This window comes from Antechinus flavipes, chromosome 5 (genome assembly GCF_016432865.1).
Source record: "Antechinus flavipes isolate AdamAnt ecotype Samford, QLD, Australia chromosome 5, AdamAnt_v2, whole genome shotgun sequence".
In the NCBI taxonomy this organism is placed as follows: domain Eukaryota; kingdom Metazoa; phylum Chordata; class Mammalia; order Dasyuromorphia; family Dasyuridae; genus Antechinus; species Antechinus flavipes.
In genome coordinates this window covers 147,469,226-147,494,725 of record NC_067402.1, presented here as the reverse complement: position 1 = coordinate 147,494,725, position 25,500 = coordinate 147,469,226, and the positions used below count along the sequence as shown (strand labels likewise).

General features: G+C 32.3%; 1 protein-coding gene across 5 annotated transcripts in view; it reads right to left on the bottom strand.

The window, feature by feature from the left end:
- Positions 1–25,500, bottom strand: part of PTPN12 (protein tyrosine phosphatase non-receptor type 12) — an 83,135-nt gene that overhangs the window by 2,887 nt on the left and 54,748 nt on the right. For all 5 annotated transcript variants that reach the window (XM_051962024.1, XM_051962021.1, XM_051962022.1 and 2 more), the window contains 9 exons: positions 24,118–24,260; positions 18,377–18,443; positions 15,679–15,756; positions 15,475–15,573; positions 10,835–10,920; positions 7,445–8,412; positions 3,092–3,169; positions 2,206–2,276; positions 1,377–1,407 (listed from right to left, as the gene is read on the bottom strand). In XM_051962024.1, the coding sequence (XP_051817984.1) occupies positions 1,377–1,407; positions 2,206–2,276; positions 3,092–3,169; positions 7,445–8,412; positions 10,835–10,920; positions 15,475–15,573; positions 15,679–15,756; positions 18,377–18,443; positions 24,118–24,260 (1,621 nt within the window). The remainder of the gene's footprint in view (positions 1–1,376; positions 1,408–2,205; positions 2,277–3,091; positions 3,170–7,444; positions 8,413–10,834; positions 10,921–15,474; positions 15,574–15,678; positions 15,757–18,376; positions 18,444–24,117; positions 24,261–25,500) is intronic.

Below are 25,500 nucleotides of genomic sequence, written 5' to 3'. Positions count from 1 at the left end.
AAAACTAAAACCTACAAATATACTGAGTCTAATGCTAAATGTTTAATTTAAAGTCTAATGCCTTGTGTTTTGTCCTCCTAGATTTTGTGTTGAGATTGGTGTTTGATAAATGGATGTTACAGAATTAATATCCAGGAGGATGGTACTCTTCTTCCAGAGGCAATTCTGGTGCTGGTTACAGACATTCCAGACTACAAAGTGTCTATGGGATGATAAGTGTAAACCCTACTCGAATTATATTTGATGCAAAAGATTTTGGGCAAGTTTGTTCTTCATTATACCATAATATAAATAAGATTTCTATACTGTTCTTTGACTTATATGCAGAATGTGCTTAAAAGCTAAATTGTAATATCCAGGGAATATGAATTTGGGAATTAAATTTTTTCTTTTTTAACAATTTTACCTTTTAGAAAAATCAGTTTTTTAGCAATATTTTTCATCTTAAAAGTGAATTAGTAATGAATTGACATGCTAGCCTTTATACCTAAAAATAAATATGTTAAATATGAGGACTTATCACCCAAAAGGTCAATTTTAGAAAACTGATTAGCATAATTTTAAATTAAACAGTAAATAAAGCATGTTATTAAGCTGCAATATATCAAGCATTGAAACACTTGATTATAATGTATGCATATATTGGATTTAACATATATTTCTAAAATGTATTAGACTACTTACCATCTAGGGGAGGGCGTGGGGGAAGGAGGGAAATTGGAACACAAGGTTTTGCAAGGGCTAATTTTGAAGAATTGTCTGTCCATGCATATGTTTTGAAAAATAAAAAGCTTAAATGAAACTCTTGATTACATTATGTGTAATAATCATTTTTGGCATAATAGTGAAATTATAGTTACAGTTCAGTGATATATTTACGAATAACTAAATCAGGACAATGTGTAAACTATATTAGATAATTATGACAGTCACTTGATTAAGAAATTTTCTAATTTGATCCTGTTGTATTGGTTTGAATTTCAGTCATATTTCAAAGAAAAATAGGAGAAAATATTCCAAGAATTTTCTAAGCTTTTGCCAAATGCAATTATCTAATCTGGCAGCCATTACCTTAAGATAAACTATGTGTAAAAAAGATCAAAAAGATATTTTCAAAGAGATGTATGATCAGAAATGAAGATGGGCCCCAATATGTCAAGTAGATCTCCTGACAGATTTATAGATTTATAAGAGAATATGAACAAGAGTTGAACCAAATAAAATGGCCTTGATAGATGAAATCATGTGTTCTTGAAGTGAACCACAAAATGTAACTCAAAGTTCTAAGAAATGGAATTCTTTTTTGAATGATGAAATGATAAAACATTTTTTCATTTATGTACAAAACAAAATGGAAAGAAAGCTTAATCACTTACCAAATGTTTTATTGTCAGTAGATATCAAGCCCTGTTAAATAATTATTTGGAAAACTTAATTTTACATAAATAATTTGGAAAACTTAATTTTACACAAAAAAATTAATATGCATCTATGAAACCTTAAATCCTTTAAGATGTCAGAATTTTCCAAGTGATAACTGAGAAAATAGTGCTTCCAGTGCAGTTTAAATAAAAATCATGAAATATGTTTTACTTAACCACACACACACACACACACACACACACACACACACACACTCACATTCACACTCACTCTCTCTCTCCACCCCCCTCTTTTCTCTCCCTCCCTTTCTCTTCTCTTTCTCTCCCCTCTCCATCCTTCTGACAGTCCTGAAACCTGGAATTTCATCTTCATTCTCTTTTCTTGGCTGCCTAGTGGAAGTTCCAAATTCAGGTCACTGTTTGAATTGAATCCCTACCCATACTTGCTCCCAACTGACTCTGACATATTATGCTTATTAACTATTATGCAAATTTTGTAGCCATCAAATCTAATTTCTGATAATGATACATGTATGTGCAAGGTAAAATGCCATGATTGCAAGGTAAAATGCCATGACTTCTTATCTGTAATTCATGTTTCATTTTCACTTCAGAGAACAAATCTTATATTCAGCTGAAAATTTAGAAATATAAATCTTTGGGTTTTTTAAGCTTGTTTAAAACAATACTAATGATACTAATTTATAAATTACAATCTGCAAATCTATATTTAAGTAACACCAAAAATCATCTCTAAAAATAAAAACAAAAGAGCAAAATTTTCTAAGATTCTTGCATTTCAAAAATAAAATAAAACTCTTACTTCAGATTTCTTTTGTTCACACTGCTCTTGGGTATGAAATTCATTCCACTCAACTGATCTTACAGGTGTATCTGAGAAAAATAGATTTCTGTGATCAAAATCTAAATTCTTTAATCATGAAATTCCTTTATATTTCAGTAATATTTATCAAAACAGGAACATTCAAGATATAAACTTTTAAAAATGCTAACTATAAATTGCACATTATTATTAAGTTAAACAATTTTCAATTTATACATATATATGTATGTACATGTGCATATATGTATATACATGTAAACAGTGTGTGTGTACCAAATGTATATGCATGTATACAGTGTGTGGCCAAAAAAAAATGTTTAGAATGAAACATACTTAAAAACGCAATAAAATACCAAATGTTAGTGAAATACTGGAGAAAACAAGTTAGAAAAGCAAATTCTCTAAAATATTGACAACATAGTAATTTAAAATGAAAAATACAGTAATTAAGGAAGCCAATACAAATATGCAGTTGTACTGTAGTAGTGGTACTTTGCTTAGTTTAAGGTGGAAACAATGTGCATTTGTAAACAGTTATTGCAGATCTCAAAGTGAGAAGCTTAATTTAGTTAGACATAAAAAGTGAAACGCTTAAGTTAGTTAAATATAAAGTCATCAATCAGTTACAACACAGGAAAACACTTAAATTGGTCTTTTTATAAGACCAATTTGTCAAAATTTTAGTCTAATATTTGCCAGTATCAATTAAAAAATTTTATTCTTAACTTTGTTATACAAAATGCTTTCAAATTCTAGTCCTTAATCAGTTTACATAATGCAATGAGGAAATTTCTACATATGAAGTGAAATATTTCATCAAAGACTAAAAAATGTAACAGTATCAAACAATATAAAAGAAACTCACTATGATCACTTGCTAATACAAAAGATTCAGGAGTTCTTTCAGGTAGTGGGGGAGGCGAATCTTCGCTAACATCAACATCTAAATTAAATACACATGACACATGATTAAGAATGAAATTAAATGTCATTTAAACAGAATGAAAGCAGTCTTATATTCATTTCAAGAATGGCAACATATTTAATAGTTTCTCAAAGAAAAAGCAAAATAGCAAAAATAGTATAATCGATTTTTATTCCTTAACATCTTTCTACTATCCATTCTGAGGAAATCAAACACTAAAATGAAAATATGAACTGCATGTAAAAATGTATTTTTAACAAGACAGTTCTCCCAGAGGTTTTTCCTAATGCTCAAGAGATGAAGCCTGAAGTAGTCTACTTTGTAATAATTAGGATTGGCCCTCAGGATTTTCCTTAGTAAGGAAAATAGGTAACCTATTTGCTGGGCTTTCAGGGAATTCTAGAAAGGTTTCTCTTATAACTTTATAATTCATACTTTGATTTAAGAATATCTGTGAGGTAACAAAATTTATCAAAAAGAGTAAATATTAGCCATAACCTTTTTCTGTGAGTGTGACAGGAAAGGCCAAAAACCTCAGGAGATAAAAGGAGATAAAAAGAAGCAGAAGAAAGGACAAAGTGAAGAAAAATGAGAAGCTGAAAGACCCCAAAATTTTTCTTATTTCACAGTTATTTTGCCTTGGATCAGCCACAATTTTCCTATATAGTGGTATCAGACTCAAGTAGAATGATACATTAAGGATCCCTAATTGACTTCAAAATCCACATAAATTAACATTATGTTTAAATGTGTTTATTTTCTTTAATATTTATTAATTACATTTTAATAGGGTCCCAGCCCTAATAGGGAGTATTGTGGGTTGTGTTACTGATAGGTCTGGTTTATAGTCGAGCCATCTACACATACTCTGGAGGAAGACCAGATGGGAGTCACAAGATGTAGGTCCAAATCCTGTCATTTAATTTTCCTTGAGTGGGTCACTAACTTCTCTCACCTTCAGTTCCACTGTAAAATGAGAGGGACTGGAATAAATAGTTTTTGATGTTTTTTCCTGCTTTTGATTCTAAGATCCTGACTGCCTTTGTGATATTTGGAACATAACCCAGATTAGAGGAGATAGCCTCTGGCTATGTAACCATCAACCCAAGATTTTTATCTTAGCAGAATGTGTTCTAGCCAAAAAGGACCAACTCACCATCTATTACATTGCATATAGAGTTTGTAAACTAGCTTCCTAGAAACTTACTCTTTTGACAACTTTTGCTGTTAAAATAACCCCAAAATTTAAGTTAAAATTCTTTATCAACATTCTCTTAGGATTAAGATTTGTCAGTTAACAGTTTGTGCAATCTCCATACATATTTTCAAATAATGTTCACTATATTGTCCACTAGAATATAGCTTTGAGAAAATCTGATTAAAAGTCACTATTCTAAATTAAATCAAAATGAAAAATTAGTTAAAAAAATATTTTCCAAAGACAAATAGCATTGAAATTATTCAATGATTTTAATTTAAAAAAGAAAAAAAAAAAAGCAAAACACCTGAATTTCTAATACTGATTAGACAAGTCTCCTCTAAAAAGGATCCTTTAATAACTGCCACTGTCAAAGATGGCTAAAAATGATAAAAATATTTATATTTAAGATTGTACATATATAAGATCTGCAAAAGATCTTATCCCTTATAACAATCCTGAGAGTATGCTATTATTACCCCATCTTGTAGATGAGCAAACTTAAGGGAGCCAAAGTAGATGATTTGCCCAGGGTCAAATAGCTAACAAGTGAAGTCAGGACTCCCTAACAATCCATAACCAATGTTCTACATATACTCAATGTTGAATATATTTATAGCTTCTTAAGGAAAACAAGAGTTCTATCAATGTCTTGACTAATCCAAGGCCAAGGCAATAAAAAGATTTTTTGAACTCAAAAGTATGTTCCTTTTAAAAGCTTTGGTAATGTCATACTTATTTAATAGTCCCTTTTCGTCTAGTTAATAATATAAAAATAACATTAGAAAGTAAACTGGTCAAAAAAGAACAAGGCTTAAGAAACAACATGTAATTTCACACATCCTTTTAAAACAAGAACTTTTCAAAGGCAAACCATTCCTTAAGTGATAGTGTGGCTAACAACAATTCAGGCATTCTCCTCCTCAAAACCCTTCTCCCCCACCCCCCACCAAACAGGGGCAAAAATATGAGTAAAATATTTCCTCAAGTATAAAACACATGACATGTTATCCAGCTTTTACATAAACATACTATGTAGTCAATTTGATAATTTTTTTAAAAAATTCTAATAAATGAGAAGAGAACATTTAAAATATGAAATAGTAAGTTGAAACAATACTATATGATGAAAATATGAAATACTAAGTTGAAACAATACTATAAATTTTGATGGATCTAGCCATCTTCAGCAATGAGGTGAACCAAATCAGTTCCAATGGAGCAGTAATGAACTGAACCAGCTATACCCAGCAAAAGAACTCTGGGAGATGACTAAGAACCATTACATTGAATTCCCAATCCCTATATTTTTGCCTGCTTGCATTTTTTTTATTTCCTTCACAGGCTAATTGTACAATATTTCAGAATCCGATTCTTTTTGTACAGCAAAATAATGGTTTGGACATGTATACTTAATTTGTATTAAATTTGTAATTTAAATATATTTAACATGTATTGGTCATCCTGCCATCTAGGGGAGGGGGTGGAGGGAAGGAGGGGAAAAATTGGAACAAAAGGTTTGGCAATTGTCAATGCTGTAAAATTACCCATGCATATAACTTGTAAAAAAAAAAAAAAAAAAGAAAGAAAAGAAAAGAAATAGTAAGTTGATAGCATGGTAACTACCATTAACTGCTTTCTACAGACAATAAAAATTTTAAATAACATAAGAATTCCAACAAAACAAAAAGTTTTCCCTAAAAAAGACACAACAGTAATTCTCACAGAACTTGGACAAACATCACTGTGCCCAAATCTCTCAACCTATAGAATATCATCCACAATTATAGAGAAGATAAAATGTTTGAAAAATAAAGGCACCATTTAAATTATTATGTATGTATATATGTACGCATGCATTAAACATTTTAAATTTAAACAATATATGCTTTTCTTTTTCATAGTTTTTCAAACATGTATACAAACATACATATACAAATATATATGTATATGTACAATTATCGTGTACCTTAAAAAAGGGGGGAATCATCCCTTATATAGTAATTGCAAACAGATGTGTTTTATGACATTCATATTTTTCATATATGTGTAGCACTGCTTAGTTACTGATAAACTACCAATACATTACTTGTGTTTACATTCCTTTCTGTTGCCTGAAGGTAAACAATTACTTCTATTACCATTTACTACAACAAAAGGGGGCATTTTAAAAATTAAAAAATTACTATTTTTCTTCAAATATTTTAATCATGGTGGTAATTACCAAAAAAGAAAAAAAAGATCATTAAATTGTATAAGTATTAAAGACATAATCTAATCTATATATATCTGTGCACATGCACATCATGTATGTGTGCACATACACATGGAAATATAACTGTATTAGTCCACCAAAGAATGTAGGCTTCATTTCTCCCCTAATTTAGCTTACAAAGAACTTTAGTTCTGAAGCTACGAATTGGTGTAAATTTTTATTACCATTTTCTTAAGTAAAATTTCATTTTAGAGAAACAGCCTTATTTATAAAGCTTTGTTCTAGTCTATGATTGATTGTTTTGTTCCAATGTGGTCTATATCATCACCCTTCAAATTATATGTGGTTGCAACAACTAGCAATCTCTGTGCATAGGTCCAGATAAATGCGCCCATCCTTCAGTTTAACTACAAATCTCAGAGACACTGAAAATGCTTTAATTCTAGGTTGACTTGATGAAATTTTGTTTAGTTTTTAATTCAAAATTGGTTTTAATTCTAAGTTGATTTCATGAAGTTGTTTACAAGCAAAGAGGAAAGTTACTCATCTAAATAAAAAGATTATTTAATGGATAGTCATTAGAAATAATAGTGATATGAAGTGGCCCAAATTATTCCAATGGGTTTCAACAACATTTTGAATAGCAATGTCCCTCCCCCTACATTGCAGGCTATGATACATACAATATCTGTAACTTTGTTATCTACCATTATTTGTGACTTATGTTATGACAACAAAATTCATTTTCAATCATTTTAAAACCTATGGGCTAAAAATACCTTATCATTTAGGTTATGAAATTTAGAAGAAAAAAACATTTTAACAACTCACAGGCCAATCATATTTTGAGATCTATTGGGCGAAACTGAATAAAACCTACCTTTTTCAGACCCTGAACACATTGTAACTGGTATATCATGTCTAGCAATGGACATTGGTAATACTTTTCTAGTAGAAATGTTTTCAGTGCTAGTGGCAGCAGAAACTGTAGCACTTGCTGTCGAAATATTAGTCACATTCTTAGGCATGGCTCCATCACAGTTCCCTTCATCACTGTCAGAATCATCAGAATGAAGAGGGTTAGTAAAACTGAGGGGTGCTGTAACTAAAGGTGTATTACTATCCACAAGATTGTTGGCTTCTACTTGTAACGTGGGGCTTGGTGTTAGAGAAATAGTTTTAGTAGCCTGACATTGATTATCTGAGGGTTTGCTCTCAGACTCAACAGGAATAGGCAATGCATTTTCAGGACCATGTAATGGCCATATAGCATGTCCTTTCTCTTTAAGAGGCAAACAATCTGGTCTTGGAGGTGTATCAAAACTTCTCTGCATTCTTTCTTGTGTAGTTACTGAGACTTTGCTAGATGGTGATACATCACAGTCCACACAAGAGTTTTGAGAAACATCTTCAATTGAATCCCCTGAACTTGGCTCCTGTGACTTTGAGAGTTTTTCAGTTGTACAAGGTGAAACAGATTTAATCTTGATTGCATGTCCTCTATTCAAGAGAGAATTTCCATCAAAACTTTTTGGTCCCTCCTGTAAGGGAACCTTTTTAATTTCAAAACTCAAGTTTCGTTCCAGTTTCTTCTCTATATGTTCAACTATTGATTCATTCTTTCCTGGAAGTTCTGTTGATTTATTATAATTTTTATTGAGGTCTGTTGACTGCTGTTCTGAAGAAACTATATGCAACACGGGCTTTGGATGGTATCTGTCATTGTCTTGCCATACTGTGGTAACTGTTGGATAGGCTGAAGGAGGAGAAGGTGTCAAGATGGGTGGTACAGGGTGAGGTTCTGGAGGCTGTAATATTTCTTCTTTAGCATCCCCTTCAACAAGGCAACTGAGAAAAAAATGGACGACATTAAAAAATTTAATAAGTATGAGTGAGTTAAATTTGTAATGATATAATTTCCTTACCAATAGTAACATATTTGCATAATAGCGGTTTGAGTTCATAATATACTTTTTCATGGCCATTATGTCTCATCTGATTCTACTAACTAACCTGGTTTAAATTTGATATTATATTGGAAATTAGTATGGCAGAAACAAGGCACTGACCCCCACTTAACACCATACACATAAGGTCAAAATGGATTCATGACCTAGGCATAAAGAAAGAGATTATAAATAAATTGGAAGAGCATAGGCTAGTTTACCTCTCAGATCTGTGGAAGAAGAAGGAATTTATGACCAAAGAAGAACTAGAGATCATTATTGATTACAAAATAGAAAATTTTGATTATATCAAATTAAAAAGTTTTTGTACAAACAAAACTAATGCAGACAAGATTAGAAGGGAAACAATAAACTGGGAAAACATTTTTATAGTCAAAGGTTCTGATAAAGGCCTCATTTCCAAAATATATAGAGAATTGACTCTATAAGAAATCAAGCCATTCTCCAGTTGATAAATGGTCAAAGGATATGAACAATTTTCAGATGATGAAATAGAAACTATTTCCACTCATATCAAAGAGTGTTCCAAATCCCTATTGATCAGAGAAATGCAAATTAAGACAACTCTGAGATACCACTACACACCTGTCAGATTGGCTAGAATGACAGGGAAAGATAATGCAGAATGTTGGAGGGGATGTGGGAAAACAAGGACACTAATACATTGTTGGTGGAATTGTGAATATATCTAGCCATTCTGGAGACCGATTTGGAACTATGCTCAAAAAGTTATCAAACTGTGCATACCCTTTGATCCAGCAGTGTTTCTACTGGGCTTATACCCCAAAGAGATAATAAAGAAGGGAAAAAAAGAAGGGACCTGTATGTGCCAAAATGTTTGTGGCAGCCCTGTTTGTAGTGGCTAGAGGCTGGAAAATGAATGGATACCCATAATTGGAGAATGGTTGGGTAAATTGTGGTATATGAATGTTATGGAATATTATTGTTCTGTAAGAAATGAGCAGCAGAATGAATACAGAGAGGCTTGGAGAGACTTAAATGAACTGATGCTAAGTGAAATGAGCAGAACCAGGAGATTATATACCTCAACAACAATATTGTATGAGGATGTGTTCTGATGGAAGTGGAATTCTTTGACAGAGAGACCTAACTCAGTTTCAATTGATCAAGGATGGACAGAAGCGGCCACCCAAAGAAAAAACACTGGGAAACGAATGTAAACTGTTTGCATTTTTGTTTTTCTTCCCAGGTTATTTTTTACCTTCTAAATCCAATTCCTGTGCAACAAGAGAACTGTTCGGTTCTGCACACATATATTGTATCTAAGATATATGGTGACATATTCAACATGTATAGGACTGCTTACCATCTGGGGGAAGGGGTAAAGGGAGAGAAGGGAAAAGTTGGAACAGAAGTGAGTGCAAGGGATAATATTGTAAAAAAATTACCCAGGCATGGGTTCTGTCAATAAAAAGTTTAAAAATAAATAAATGAATGAATGAATGAATGAATGAATGAATGAATGAATAAATGAATAAATAAATAAATAAATAAAATAGCTGAGATAAAGAAAGACTCCCAGCACTTCTTGAACCCTATCTAGTTGTAAGCTCAGGAAAAATAAAGCGTGAAAAAGAAAAAAAAAGTGATATTACATGTATTGTTTATTCCATTTTCCAGAACAGAAACCTGTTAAGCTAGTATCATAACTGAAATTTAAAACTTAAATCATCTGACTTCAAGATTTACTCAGTGCTCTTTTCAATACATATTCTGACCACTAGAACTAGCTCACTCTCATGTTCTGTCCCTTTCTACCCTCTCCTTCCCTCCTCTCTCCTTTCTTTCTTCTTGCCCTTCTCCACTCCCTTGTCATTCTAGCACTTTCACTTGACCCTGGTATCACCTCATCTGCCCTCCTATGGTCCTTGCCATACTCTATGGCTTCCTTCCCTTGCTTCTGTGGCCTAAATTCCCCCTAAATACTTCCCCCTTCCTACATTTTCTTTTACTCTAGGGAACAATGCCATCCTCTTAGTCCCTCAAATTCCTCCTTCTTCCTCACAGAATTCTGCTCTTCTTTTACATTATCTCAAGTGTCTGTGTGAAGCCTTTCCTGATCAAAAAACTTTCTTGTACTTAAATCTTATTTTTATAAAACATTTACTCAATGGTCTGTACTTAAAATTAAGAAGTCTATCAGAGACTATAGGCTAACAAAAAGAACCCTAATAAAGTATTCCTAATTTGTGGTTAAAATGTACAACAACTTTATTAACTCTATATGCTATCATGAGAAAGAATTCCTTCAGACCAAAAAGGAAAATACAGTAATGTGGTACCTGCGGGTACGTGGAGGTTTTGGAGGTGGAGAATCTGATTTTTCAAGGTTCAGAGAGCTGACAATCTTTTCTGTGCTAATTTCATCCTGGCAAAGGAAAAAAAGAAAACAAAATTATTTTTTAATTCTCAATCTTATTGGGTGCTCCTGGCATATACCATGCACAATACAAGTCAATCATCCCAGATTTAAAAAAAAAAAAAAAGTAGTCTTAGTAAAAACACTGAGGTTCAATTACATTTAGAATGGTAAGTACCTAAACGCCGGTACTCTTAGTCACAGCACCAAAACATATATTTAAGTTCAACAAAATCTTAAATGGTTAAACAAGGCAAGAGTCTGTTCTTGAAAATCCCTTTTAACATTAGTATTGTCAAATCAGTGAATCAAGATCACCAAAAACAAACCTTGAAAAGAAAAGGTTCTTGTACACTTTCTGTTAGGCAATTCTTTCCAAATGGGCCTAACCTGACTTCTCAGTGTGGGGAGGAACAATTCAAAGAACAAAATTAATGGTTATTTCCATGTACAACTACCATATAAAATATTTCACCTCCTTTTTTTGAAAACATTTTTGCTTTTAAACATTACTTTTGCTTAAAACTATTTAATAAAAATAACAGTGAATTTATTCCAAATGGTAAGGGTGGCAAAAAGGAAGTGTGATGTGTCCATCACCAGAATAAATTGCTAATACTACTGTTGTCTTTCTACTTTTAATAGATTAGTTAAATTCAATAGGAATAAACATATATGAATTTATATGTTAGCTAATATAAAATGTGTGGGAACTTCCAACTCAAAGAGAAGACCTGGATGCTTATGGTAACATAAAAACCCCAAATCAATCATATTCCCAGCAGTGAGCTTGCCAGGTTCCTTTACTCTATCTATGGAAAGGCAACTTGGGCTGGTTTTCCATTTCCCTCAAACTCAATGCTCTTTCTCTTTCTAGCTTTTGGCTCTGAGTATAGACCATAGCATTTTCTACCCCATCCACTTCCTTCCCTGTCATTTGTGGCTAGTAGCTAATGTGCACCACCTCTCCATTGGATAGACTTATTGGCTTTGTGTGAGTGAAAGGGAAACAAAGTTCCACAATGGACCCTAAATCCCAAGTTGGTAAGCTTGTTTATATTCTAGGATGTTAAAAGGAAGGGACATTTGAGAGAATTCTTTGTTTTGTTTCCAACATTCTTCAAAATTTTTAACATATGTAGGGTTAGGTATGGCCTTTTGTCTTCCAAATTGAATTGTATTTGTTTTTTGTCCCGAAAATAATTATTTTCTAAAGTTTTTGGTTTGCGACAATTTAAGGGAGGGCAACTACTCTTAAGATTTAAAGATAAAACAGAAGGACCAGCAAATTATAAAGTCTTGCTTAATTTTCAGCATATAAGGGAGAGAAACAGATACCTGGTGAGTCAAGTAATGTTCCATTTTATTTTATCAATTGAACTATCACCAAAATGGGTTTGGGTGTTTTCTATCTCAGGCAAAAAAAAAAAACAAACAAACAACTTGGTCTACCATGGAATACTGCCTGTGAAGAACTATCCTTGCTCTCCACATATATATACATATTAAAATCTCTGTCATATAAATTATCTATTAGGTTTTTTGAAGTTGGTTTCTTTTGGGTTGCCCTTTCTGGGTAACAGCATCTGAAGATTTTTTTTTTGTATCTGTGTTGTCTTCCCTTCCAAATACCTTGAAAATTAGTTCCTGAACTAACTTTTGTAACATCCAGTATGATCTACAACAATACATAACTGATATAATCCATTCACTTTTCCCATCTTTTTCCCACCAATGCTATCTCCAATTTATCAGAGAAGCACACACCAAGGACTCTGAAAATGGCTATTAGGTCCAAATGTTATGGCTTTGCTGTTCTTGATGTTCAACAGTTATGAAAAAAAATTTATATTTTTCCTTCTTTTTATGTTTATCCATGGGACAAACCTGAAAAATCCTTAACAGCTATTACTTGTTTCTTCTTCAAATCTTAACATGGAATAAACTCAGCTTTACCATCCTTGCTTCCTTTCTTTGGACAATGCCCAACTTATCATTGTATATTTCAAGAATACATTATTATACATATTGTTTGACAAGGGCTAAGTACAAGAGGACTATTATATGCCTTATGTCTCACAATGTGACCCAAAACTGTTAACAATCCTTGTGATGTCATAATTTTCAGTCCACTAAAATATACTGATCTTTTTAAAATAAATTGCTTTCTGAAAATGCTTCCTCTGCCTTATATTTTACTTAATTTAAAATCCCAGTGTAAGAATTTATATTTCGTTTCATTACATCTACCAGGATCTTGCCTCCAATATCTCTGACTGTGAAAATGTTACCTTCTCTATATAAAAATCTACTCCTTTTCATCAAGGATAACCTCAATAATTAGATGATATATATACATCATCAAATAATTTCATGACTTCCACTTCATGACTCACAGTTTAAGAACCTTTGGCCTAGAGGATAAAGTTGGCCTTGGAGCTATTAGGACAATTCACATCCCTTCATCTTGAAATACAAATCGTTTTCAGAGAAGGTGCTTTTGTGCAGTCATTAAAAAAAAAAAAATTATTCTCTGCAGAATCCCCTATACCCAGGAAAACATAGGTCTGATACTTATGTCTCTTCCTGTTTTGTTTTGTTTTTTAAATAAATTTCTAGCAACAAGATTATATGATGATCTATTCTGATAGTTGTGGCTGTTTTCAACAATGAGATGATTCAGGCCATATCGAATGATCTTGTGATGAAGAGAGCCATCTACACCCAGAGAGAGGGCTGTGGGAACTGTGGGGATCACAACATAGCATTTCCATTCTATTTGTTGCAGTTTGCTTGCATTTTATTTTCTTCCTCATTTTTTCATTTTTGATTTTTCTTGTGCAGCAAAATAATTGTATAAATAAGTATCATATGTTGGATTTAACTTTTTTTTTTTTTAACCATGTTTAACATATATTGGATTACTTGCCATCTGGGGGAGGAAGTGGGAGAAAAAGGGAGGGGGAGATTGTAACACAAGGATTTACAAGGGTTAATGTTGAAAACTTATCCATGGCTATGTTTTGAAAACAAAAAGTTTTAATTTTAAAAAGGCAATTTTTTTTTAGTGATTTATGTTAATACCATTAGGAACAATCATATTTTATAATATTTTTAAATGTTTTGCATGATTTCACATCTATAGCTAGTATCTTACACTTCCCTCATCCACTGAGAAGGGAAGCATTGAAGAGAAATTTGAAACTCAAAAGAAGAAAAGTATGTTTAAAATATTTTATTTTTACAAAAAAGGGGGAGAAGAAAAATGAACAAAAATGACCAATACATTGAAAAATCTTTGTTTATCTGAAATCCAAAAGACCAGAATTTCTATTTTCGATACTACCTGAAGAGAGAAAGTGACAGGTAATCTACCAATAGGAATTTATTCTAAAAATTCATTTTCAGGGTTTGTTACATTAGGACATATTTGACAAGATTCAACAATTCCTAAATTCTAGGTCCTTAGAACTTTACTTTCCTAAGCTTTACAATTACCCATAATTTTCCAATTCTACTCTCAAATACAAAGATTGTGGTGGTATAAGATCCCAATCTGGCAACTGAGAAAGGGTTTTGTTTTTTTTTTAATCCTAATTCTATTACAATTAGCTCAGTGGACCTTAGAGAAATCACCTCTTCTCTAAGTTTTATTTCCTCATTCATAACAAATAAACAAATTGATATACCATAAAGAAAAAAAAGAGGAACTTTCAAAACTACTATTATTCGGGCTGGCTGGATCATCAGATCACAATAATTGTTTAGTGCTAGCTCACAGGCATTTCCTACTTTAAACATATAATCCTGTCACTTTGCAGAAGCAATGAGACATAGGAAATTCATACGAGAATGGGTGACACACACAGAGACACAATCACATACACACACAGACCTCACAATGGGATTCTAATGGAAAAGGAAAAGAACAGAGTAAAAGGTTACTTCTGTTACTCAGAATTTGAAATCTAAACCTATAAAAAGTTCTTTTATGTATAGAAATAATTTTTAGTACTAACTTAAGTCCCAGATATCTTTAAAAAAAAAAAATTGACTTGAAACCAAAATTTCTGCTAAGTATGTTAATATAAATGTCAAAAATACGTCTTATTTCTTTTTAATTAACTTAATAATTAAACTTAATGTTGATAATTCAATGACTAAACAAAGACAATTTCAGATCAGGAAGTAGAAGGGAAATTAATGCAAAACAATACACAAAGAATAGGAGAAATAAGATTAAAAATTCAGTGTCAAAATCAGAGACAGGAATGCCACTGGCAATCTAAAAATTATATTTGGCACTATCTGTATTGCATGATTTTAAGGACAAAACCCTTCATTTCCAATTTCCATTTGGTTTTGATAATTTTCATTCCCTGAATACTGACCACAGAAGAGCCACAGTCAAGAAGCATAAAGCTGCTACCACCATATTTAAATACTGCTGTGAATAAGAGAATTCTTAAAAGTTCATACTTAAATGGATAACTGAAAGCTGAGATACCTTGTTTGTATTAGTAAGAAATAAATTTACTGGAAAGTTAAGTCCCAATAACTTACCACTACATCAGAAATTTTCCAGTCTGTGTATTTTTCATACTTTTGAAGTTGCTTTTCAAACAACTGGGCTATAGCTCGATGAACAAGTTCATATTGTTCCTATTGTAGACCAATAAAAGAATAATAAACAAAATACATTATTTTAAAATAACCATGGAATTCTTACTAATGTAATAACAGAGTTGCAAAGGAACAAAAATATACCTTTGTTTGTACTGCAGAATGCCTTTGTGTTCTCATTTCTTGTATTAAGTTGAATACATTAAACTCCTCAGGTATTTTCTAGAACAAATAATTTATTGCATGAATTCTGAGAAATAACTGTAAAAAAACTAAATATAATTTGTGTCTTATGTCTCATTTACCCATGTCCTTCACCTACTGGTAACCATTCATTCCCCTTAGCAAACAGCCATAGGAATTTCCTTTCCTACTCTTTCCTAATCATGCCAAGCAGTCTCCAAAATTCTCCTCTTGCTGTTTCCTGTCCTACTTGTAGGGAAAATTCTATCTTCGTATCACCATGGATAGCATCTTTCACTTTCAAGCTTCTCATTTCCTTGACATGGAAAAGAAGGGATGTATATAAAATATCCTTAGCAATATCAATTAAGTATTTTTAGCAAAAATTAACTATGAGAAAAACACTACTTAAGACATTTGAAAAAATTATTATAGATATGTCAATATATTGTTAAAACTTTTAAAACAAAAGGAGCATTTTTATTTTATTTAAATTTTCTTTGTGGAAAATACTTTTTTCCACAAAGAATTTGTTGAATTCAATTTTCATATATTGGACATAACTAGATTTTTGGTTTGATTATGAATAAAAACTCAATTGTAACAACCATAGAGATAAAAAAATGAGTTAACACACTTAGCATTTATCACATGTAATTTTGTACTTTTATTTAAATATAATCTCTTAAAAAGGATTACCATGCCCTCCCCCCAAAAAATGTTCAAAATCATTACTGATTAAAAAAATGTAAATTAAGGCAACTTTGAAGTATCACTAGACACCTCTCAGATTAGCTAAGATGACAGGAAAAGATAATGATAAATGTTGGAGGGGATAGTGTCCCATTAATAGATGTTGGTGGAGTTGTGAATTGATCCAACAATTCTGGAGGTTTGAAACTATGCTCAAAGGGTATCAAACTGTGAATACCCTTTGACCTAGCAGTGCCATTACTGGGTCTGTATCTCAAAGAAATCAAAAAAGAGGGGAAGAACCCATATGGGCAAAAATATTTGCAGCAGTCCTTCCTTTTTGTAGTGGCAAGGAATGGGAAACTGAGTGGATGGCCATAAGTTGGAGAATGTCTGATTGCTATGGTATATGAATGTCATGGAATATTGTTATTTGATAAGAAATGATAAGCACCATGATTTCAAAAAGACCTGGAGAAAATGACATGAACTGATGCTAAGTGAAGTGAGCAAAACGCTAAGTGATGTGAGCAGAACCAAGAGAACATTGTACACAGCAACAAGAAAATTAGCAATCAAGAAAATTATGCATCAATTTCGATGGATGCGGCTCTTTTCAACAGTGAGGTGATTTAGGCCAGTTCCAATTGTGATCAAGAGAGCCATCCACACCTAGAGAGAAGCCTGTAGGAACTGAGGGCAGGTTCACAACATAATATTTTCACTTTTTTTGTTGTTTGCTTGCTTTCCTCCCACCCCCTTTCCCTTTTCCCTTCTTTTCCCTTTTGATTTAATTTTTCTTGTGCAACATGGTGAATGTGGAGTTATGTTTGGAAGAAGTGCACATGTATTGAATGTCTAAGGGAGGAAGAGAGATATGGAACATGGGGTTTTGCAGGAATGAATGTGGAGAACTATCTTTGCATGTATTTTGAAAATAAAAAGCTATTAAAAATTTAACAAAAGAGCTACATCACATGTAGCTACATCAAATGTTTCTTTTTATTTCCTAGTATAATACAGTAACTATAAGACCTTAACTTGCAACAATTTTTTAAAAAAACAAACACATTTGTTTTATTTTGATTTGTCCGAGTATGCAAGCAGCTTTCTAAGTTAGCTAAATCTGAATAAGAATAGAAGAAAACAGATTGAGGAAAGGGCATAGGGAAAAACTAGATTCTACAAGATAGGGCTATTGATAGTAGAAAGAAACTAGATTCTACAAGACAGGTCTGTTTCTAGTTTGACAACAGTAAAAGGAAGAGGCTTACTCTTCTTTCCTATTTCTATTTCTTTGTTGTTTTTCTATTCAATTAGGGAATAAAAAGAGGCTAAACAGGTCACAGAAGGAATGGGGTTCTCCTTCTCTTCCCCTTCTTTCTTTTGCCTTTGGCTCAAGGAAGTCTCAACTCAATGAAATGCTTATATTTAAAACAAAATGGTAAGCCTCAATGCTGAATTCTTTGTCTCCCCCCCCCCCCTTTAAAATCACATATCATGAAAAAAAAAAAAAAGAAAGAAAAAGCTATACAAGATAAAGAAAACTAGGACTAAACATGTTTCATAGATGACAAATGATTACCCTTCATATTTTTTTTTTAATTAAAAAAAGTTTGGCCTGTAACAAAGCTGTGTTACATAAGTATGTAATTAAAATTTTTAAAATTATATTAGCTTAATAAGAAAAAACCTTTTTAGTCAAGAGATATTTTAAGAGTATCCACTTACTCAAATCAAAAAAGTGGCATCTTCATCATCCTCTAAACCCTACACCCTAATGATTATTATCAGTATGTATATCATTCATAACTGCTTATATATCCAGATAGTACAGTTATTTGTGTATATTGTATACCAATACTGACATAAATATAAGTTATTTTCTCAATTGTGAATAAGAAAAGCATCCCCTCCCCCCAAAAAAAGCAAGCCATAATACTTAATTAAAATTTTTAATCCTTACCCCAGCTTTTAGCAAATTCCATGTATAATCTATGGCACAAATGGCTCCTGTTCGTCCACAACCTGCACTATGGATACAAAATTTTTTAAAATACTATTTGATAACTTATTTAAAAGTTAACATAGTAATGTAATGACTATTTTCACTCAGAAAATTAAAATTGCTAAATTATTTCAAGTACATTTACTTTTCAATTAAAATACAGTATTCACATTAAACATATTTTATCCTAGTAATGCCATTTTTATTTTATTAACTATACAAATACTATTCTGAATCAGTTAAGCCCAGTAATCTCAGTGAAATGGCTGTGCCCTCCAATAATGAAGGCAAGTATATATGATTCCTCTCCACTATTCTTTCACATTATACACACACACACACACACACACACACACACACACACACACACACACACACACACACAACATCTCTTTCCATTGACCTGCCTTGCCCTGTGGTCACCAAAAATTCTGATCCACTGGAAAGTGATTTATGATTCATTATAGCATCAATAGGAGAAGACTGGTGGTTGTGAATGAGCAATTTGAGATCCGTATAGCACCATACAATTTCCCAAATGCAACCCAATATACTTTCTCCTAGTCATCACTAGCCTCAGTTCATCATTTATCTTCAGTGTCTATCCAAGATTTGTGTAATTCAAAAGGCCATCTATATCTCACTATGTTACTAGACATAATTATTAGACATATTATGAGTAAAAGTAATTCTTCATCTATTTGATTTTTCCTTTAAGAATTGTTTTCTTGACATAGTAGATCTTGTTGCAAAAAGAACTGAAAGGCTTGATGTGATCATAGGTCATCCTGAAACAGAAGTATTTTTAGGACTTCTCTATACAAACAATTCTTTTCTTTCAATATAAAGACCACCCTGTATGTCAATGAACACTTTAGAAGAAGCTTATTTTCTGTTTTGTCCTATAATTAAGATACTCAATAATGAGTATCTTATGGCTATGGTTGCTATTATTTCAAATAATCTGATAGATTTAATATAAGGAGAAATTCTTGTTAAAAGGGACATTTAAAGTAATATCTTAATAAATACATTCCGCTAAATGTTTAAGTCAACTGTGTAGCTAGTCTAGTCTTCTCTAGAAATTTTAACGACCGCGCTACACCGAGGAGAAGGCGGTAGCGGAGATTCTGCTTCCATCTTGTTCAATCCTGTGTCTGGGAACCAAGAATAAAGAAGGACTTATGCTTATCCTGACTCTGGCTGATTCTGGGGTGTCCTGGGTGCTACCGCGGTCATTACAAGAAATCTGTTATAAAAGTTTGCCCCTTCCTTTATCTTTCTGCATCAATGGTACCTACCCATACATATGCAGGTCAGACTCAAAAGTTTTGTAGAGATGAAAATTTTAAGTATACTGTACACTATGTCACAATGTCACAGGATCAAAGACCATACAGCTAGATCTCAAAAGTCTTCTAGTCTCATCCTCTTATTTTAATTTACATTTTGTTTTTACACTATTCCTCGTGTCCAAATAAATGCTTCTTCTCACTCCTGCTACCAAGTGATCCCATTCCTCTTAATAAAGAAATTAAAAAGTAAAGCAGTTGAGCAACACCAAATGAATTCTGACAGTATATGAAATATTGGCACACCCATAATTCCTCACCTCTGAAAAAAATAGAAAAGTTACTTTCTTATCTTTTTTCCAGATGGCCAAGGCTGGGCCTGCTGAATTAGAAAAAAATTTTTTCATGTTTTCTTCTATTCACATTTTTGTAGTCATGATTTGTACATTCCTATACTGGTTCTGCTTTTACCTTGTAACTAATTACCTGGGTATTACTTTTGAACTATATAACTAGTTTTAACTAGTTGAGTAGTTAAAATTAAAATATACTGACTCTTTAAGTAACCTTAATGAAAATAATTCCCATTTTTTAGATCAATAGTTTCATATGATCATTCTCACTCTAAGATTTTAATATTCTTTTAAATTCACTTGGTTTTATTTTTCACTCTAATTAAAATTTTCCTTTAGGGAGGAAAATATATATAACTTCTCAACTACAGGGGGAAAAAAAAAAAAACCTAAACAATTTCATCACCACAGACTCCAAGATGATTTTTAACTACACTTCAACTAAAATTCTCTCTCTTTTTTTTAACTAATTAAAAATCCTATACGTCTGTTGAATATCATTTATAATTTGTAATCAACTGAAAAAATATGTAATTCACCGAAATGATCAATCAATAAATTGATGGCTTTTAAAAATTCTTGTATTAGGAATGAAGTTAAAGAAAAGTTTGGGAAAATGCAAAGTAAATTTGTGCTCAAAAATCTGAATTTGCAAAAATATCTTTCAAGGAATTAGGAGTTTTTTTGGGAAGACAAAAGCTTTTAACTAATAAAACACACAAAAAACCAAGCCTTCAGAGTCTTTCCTTTTCATCCTGATCACATCCACTCCAAGATTTTGATCTTCTTTTAAATTTGTTTTTTGCCACAATTTTTTTTTTTTAGGGAGGAAAAATATACACATCATATATGACTTCTGTATAGAAAAATATTAAAATTTAAAAACCCAAGCAAAATGAAATGAAATATATGACTGGTTCTTTAAATCAATCACATATTCTACTCTTTCTTAAGTGCCTACTAAATAAAGTAATGACCTAAGTTCTGAAAAAAGTATAAGATCAGAGCAAAAAGATTTTCCATCTTGGTGAGGAAGAAGAGGATTCAGTGAAGACTTTGTGGTGGGAAGGGGATTTCTGAAGATATGGGTTAGAAAGCAGACACTGTCTTCATAAGCAAAAGAAATAGTGGTATAACCACAAGGGTAGTGCTTAATCTGGTTTGGCTGACTGCCCTAAGGCTGGAAATATACAGAATACATTGGGTTTTAGAGGGACTTTAGCTAAAAGGCTAAGGTATTTAGACTTCTTTTGATAGGCAAAAGGGAGCCAATGAAGTATTTTCAACAAAGAAATAACTTCATATTTGGATTAAAGAAAGATTAACAGTAGCACAAAAGAAAGCTGCAGTCAACTTAGTTAAAATATTAAAGAGTGTATGGAGATAATAATGAGGGCCTTATCTAATGAAAAGAGAAAGGAGAAAATTAATTCAGAAGAGATTATAGACAAAATCTGAAAGATGGATTCTGACAAGAGAATCAGGAAAAAGAAAAATCTGATCCATCAGTAAATTAAACTATCCAGAAAGGACATAAGGATATAAAAGATGGTCCTAAAATAGTTCTTGGGAAATTAGGAATAGCTGAACAGTAGCTAGAAAAGGACAGAAACCAGGGAGAAGGGATGATGAAGCAATACTATATAAACAAGTTGATCTATCAACATCAGGAAGGCGTGCTTCAGGTAGAACAAAATTTTTTGTCTACACATTTGTTTAATAACAAGCCAAAATGGATGGCAAACAATGGGCAAGGGACAATATTGCAAATATGTAACACAGTAACCTTTTACTCCTTTGAAATCCACTCAATCAAAATTTTTCATCCAAAATTATAACAGCTATAGAATACTGACTTTCAAATAAGTAAATTTTTTCTTTTTTCTAAAGGAGTTCAGCACACCATCTTCTCCATCTCCCCAACTTGTGTTCTTCTACTGAGATAATAACCAAGGAAATGTTCCCCCAAACTTTCTAACCTCCCAATTCCTCAAATTCCAAAAGTCCCATGCCCTACTTCTTTATTCCATACCAACTACATAGGGGGTTTTCATTCAATAGACATGATTAATGGGTACAAGGATGCCACTATCCTATAATTAAAAAATTGATAACCTCTCTACTTGATCATAATCTCCTAATATTGCAAGCTTCACCAAACTTCATCAATTATCCTTAAGCCTACTAATCCTCAGTACTTCAGTCAATAACCCTGTTCTGACTTTGACTTTAGTGGACTATTCCCCACCATCTACTGCTTCTACTTCTACTCACAAGCCACTAAGCAAAGCTAGAAGAAATGTTATGAGTAAAACACACCGAAAATTCATGTGATTCAACCTCAAATGTGTCCCTATTGCAACAAGGCAATTCTAGTATTCCTGCCTGATACTGATTTCATCTTTCCTTCCCCACATTGTTTCAAATCTTCTCTACTCCGAAGGCCCCTATTTCACAGGAGAGGACCTTGACTCTTGATTTATTTTTTAATCTGAGGCTATTAAAAGTGAGTTCCTTTTTCTCCTATTCTCTTTATCTCAAATCCCTTCAACAGCATCTCTCATTCTCTTCTTTTCCTTGTCTGACAAGACACAGCTCTTCTCCTTGGCAAGGCTGATCACTATATAAATGAATATCATACCACCTGTTCTGCAACAGACTTAACTCAACTACTGCCTCCTCTATACTCTTTCATATCAAATGATTACTGCCCAACTGCCTAAAAACAGTCTACCCACCTTTCAAAAATCTTCATCAAAGACTACCATCTTCTAAAGTAATTATCCTCCCTTTTAGTTAAATTCTTTGAAAAAACTGGATATACTCTCTGCATCTACTTCCTCTCCTCTCAATCACTCAATTAATCTGGCTTTCAACCTCAATCAACTGAAAAGGTTCTATCCAAATTTATCAGGATCTCAACTGTCAAATGCAATGATCTTTTCTCAGTACTCATCTTTCTCTGTTGCACCATACATTGCTGACTACATACTCTTCTCCTGAATATTCTCTCTTTTATGGGTTTCCATGTTGCTATTCTCTTCTGATTCACCTTCTATCTGATAGTCTCCTTTGTTGACTGTTCATCCAAATCACAATCCTGGTTTTGAGTGTTCCCTAAAGTTCAACCTGGAATTTACTTTCCTCTTTTTTCCTCCTTTTGGTAACTTCATCAATTCACAGGGGTTTTAACTACAACGAATTTATATATTCAGTACTATATATTCAACCAAAAAAAAAAAAAAATCTCTGACCTGAATTCAGTCCCATAATCACTAACTTTCCCTTAAGACATTTGCAAAATGAAGGTCCCAAGAGCTATTTTAAACACATGTTCAAAACTAAACTCATTATATTTACTTTCAAACTCAATTCCTTCCCTTAAGAGCCACCACCATCCTTCTAATCTCCCAAGTTATTATTATAATTATAATTCTAATCCTTCATTTCCCCCAAACTACATACACAATATCATTGCCAAATCTTGTCTTTATTCACAACATTTCCAGCAGTTGACCCCTTCTTTTCATTCACCCAATTGCTGGTTTAGTTCAAGTTTTTAACATTTTCCCTCTCTGCCTAGGTTATTGTAATAACCTCCTAATTTGTTTCCTGCTTCCTTTCTAGTTATCTTAACACACTAATGACAAAATAGTTTTCTTAAGTGTGACTAGCCATTGGTGCCCCTATTAATTCAACTCAAAAGGGATTTCTGTTTTCTCAAAGATAACAGGAAGTTTAGTCTAGTGCCCTCCCTCCCAACTTTTTAACATTTATACTAAACATTTATTAATACAATTGATGCCATGTTTTAAGCTGTTTTCATGTTAACATTTTGCAGGAAAAAAAATTCCTTTAATTCACTGAACATTTCTGTGAAAAAACATCACAAAAACATGTGAGTTAATACAAATAATTACCATGCCTAAAATATTGCCACTCAATACTAGCAAAAAATTAAGCTTTACCATATTCAAATATCAGAAATAACTACAACTTTAAATTTTGAGCACAAAAAAAAATTACAACAATATATTTGAAAACTATTTTGTACCTGCAGTGTATACAAATAGGCACATCTTCATGTTCTTGGTATTCCCTCATAAGGCTGATCATGTCCAGAATAGAATCAAATGATGAAGGAACATCATGATCTGGCCAGTTCACATAATGAAACTGATACAGTCTACGAGATTCCTTGAAGAAATTAAGAAATTCAACAACTATGAAAATCCTCTTTGAAATTTGATACTATATAACATTTTCAGATGTGAGGGACTTTTTTGCCCATTTTTCTAAGACATTTGCACTGCTTATTAGCTATTGTTTTTAAAAGGCACTATTTATTGATAAATTATTATGTTCCTACAACTGTGATAGATGCTATAAGGAAAAATAAGGAATAGTTTAATCTACAAAAGTTTAGATTTTCATAAAAACTTTTTGTGTATAAAACAATCTGAAATAAAGTATAAAGTATTCCCTTCTTTAATACTATACTCCCAAGCTCTACTTTGGGAAAGGGGAAAAAGAATGGCATAAGAATCTTTTACACTGCAATAAATAATAGTTGCACAGAATGTGAGAGCCTTTTGGAGTTAAGTTCAAAATTTTTATTTTACATTTAAACAACAGAGGCCCAGAGAGGCTAGGTGAAAAGACTTGAGTTGAGAGGCAGTTAGTAGCAGAATCAGAGTAAGAATCCACATTTCCGAGATTCTCTTGTCCAAAAAGGGTGTGAGTGGGTCTCATGCTAGGGACAGCAACATGGAGCCTTACAGAAATCCATTTCTAATTTTTGATTTGATAATAATAGTTGTTTTAGATGAGGAAGGTATTAGGAATAAGAAAGCTAACTAATAAAGTGAAGAGAGTATTAGATTTTGAATCAAGAAGGTTTCAAAAAAAAGTCTGCACCTTTATTAATTTAAGAGCCTTGGACAGTAAATATATCTCCTGTAACCTTAATATAATCATCTGTAAAATAAAAATACTAGTACCTACTTCACTTGTTTGTTCAGATTAAATCAGATTTTATACATATATATAAATATAGCTATAGAGGTGCTGTGAAAACTATATAAAGTTTTACATACGATTTTATCCTGACCCAATTAAAACGAAAAAACATAAAGTCATAGTGGAGAGTTAGAAATAAAAAGTACATGAAAGCACTTTAAATTTACCGATAAGATTAAGTGGGAATAACAATAATACTGATCCATTTTTTCTCTTTTTTTTCCTACTTAGGAGAGATTTCCTGGTCCCTCAGGTTTCAAATAAGGAGCTATTATGGGAGAACAGTTTAATGATGATATGAAAATACTGGGATCAATGGGGAGAAAGGCAGGAGGTAATTATTTGAAAAAAAAATATACAGTATACTATAACTATATTTGTTACATTTTAATAATCAAGAAGATCTAATTTCAAATAG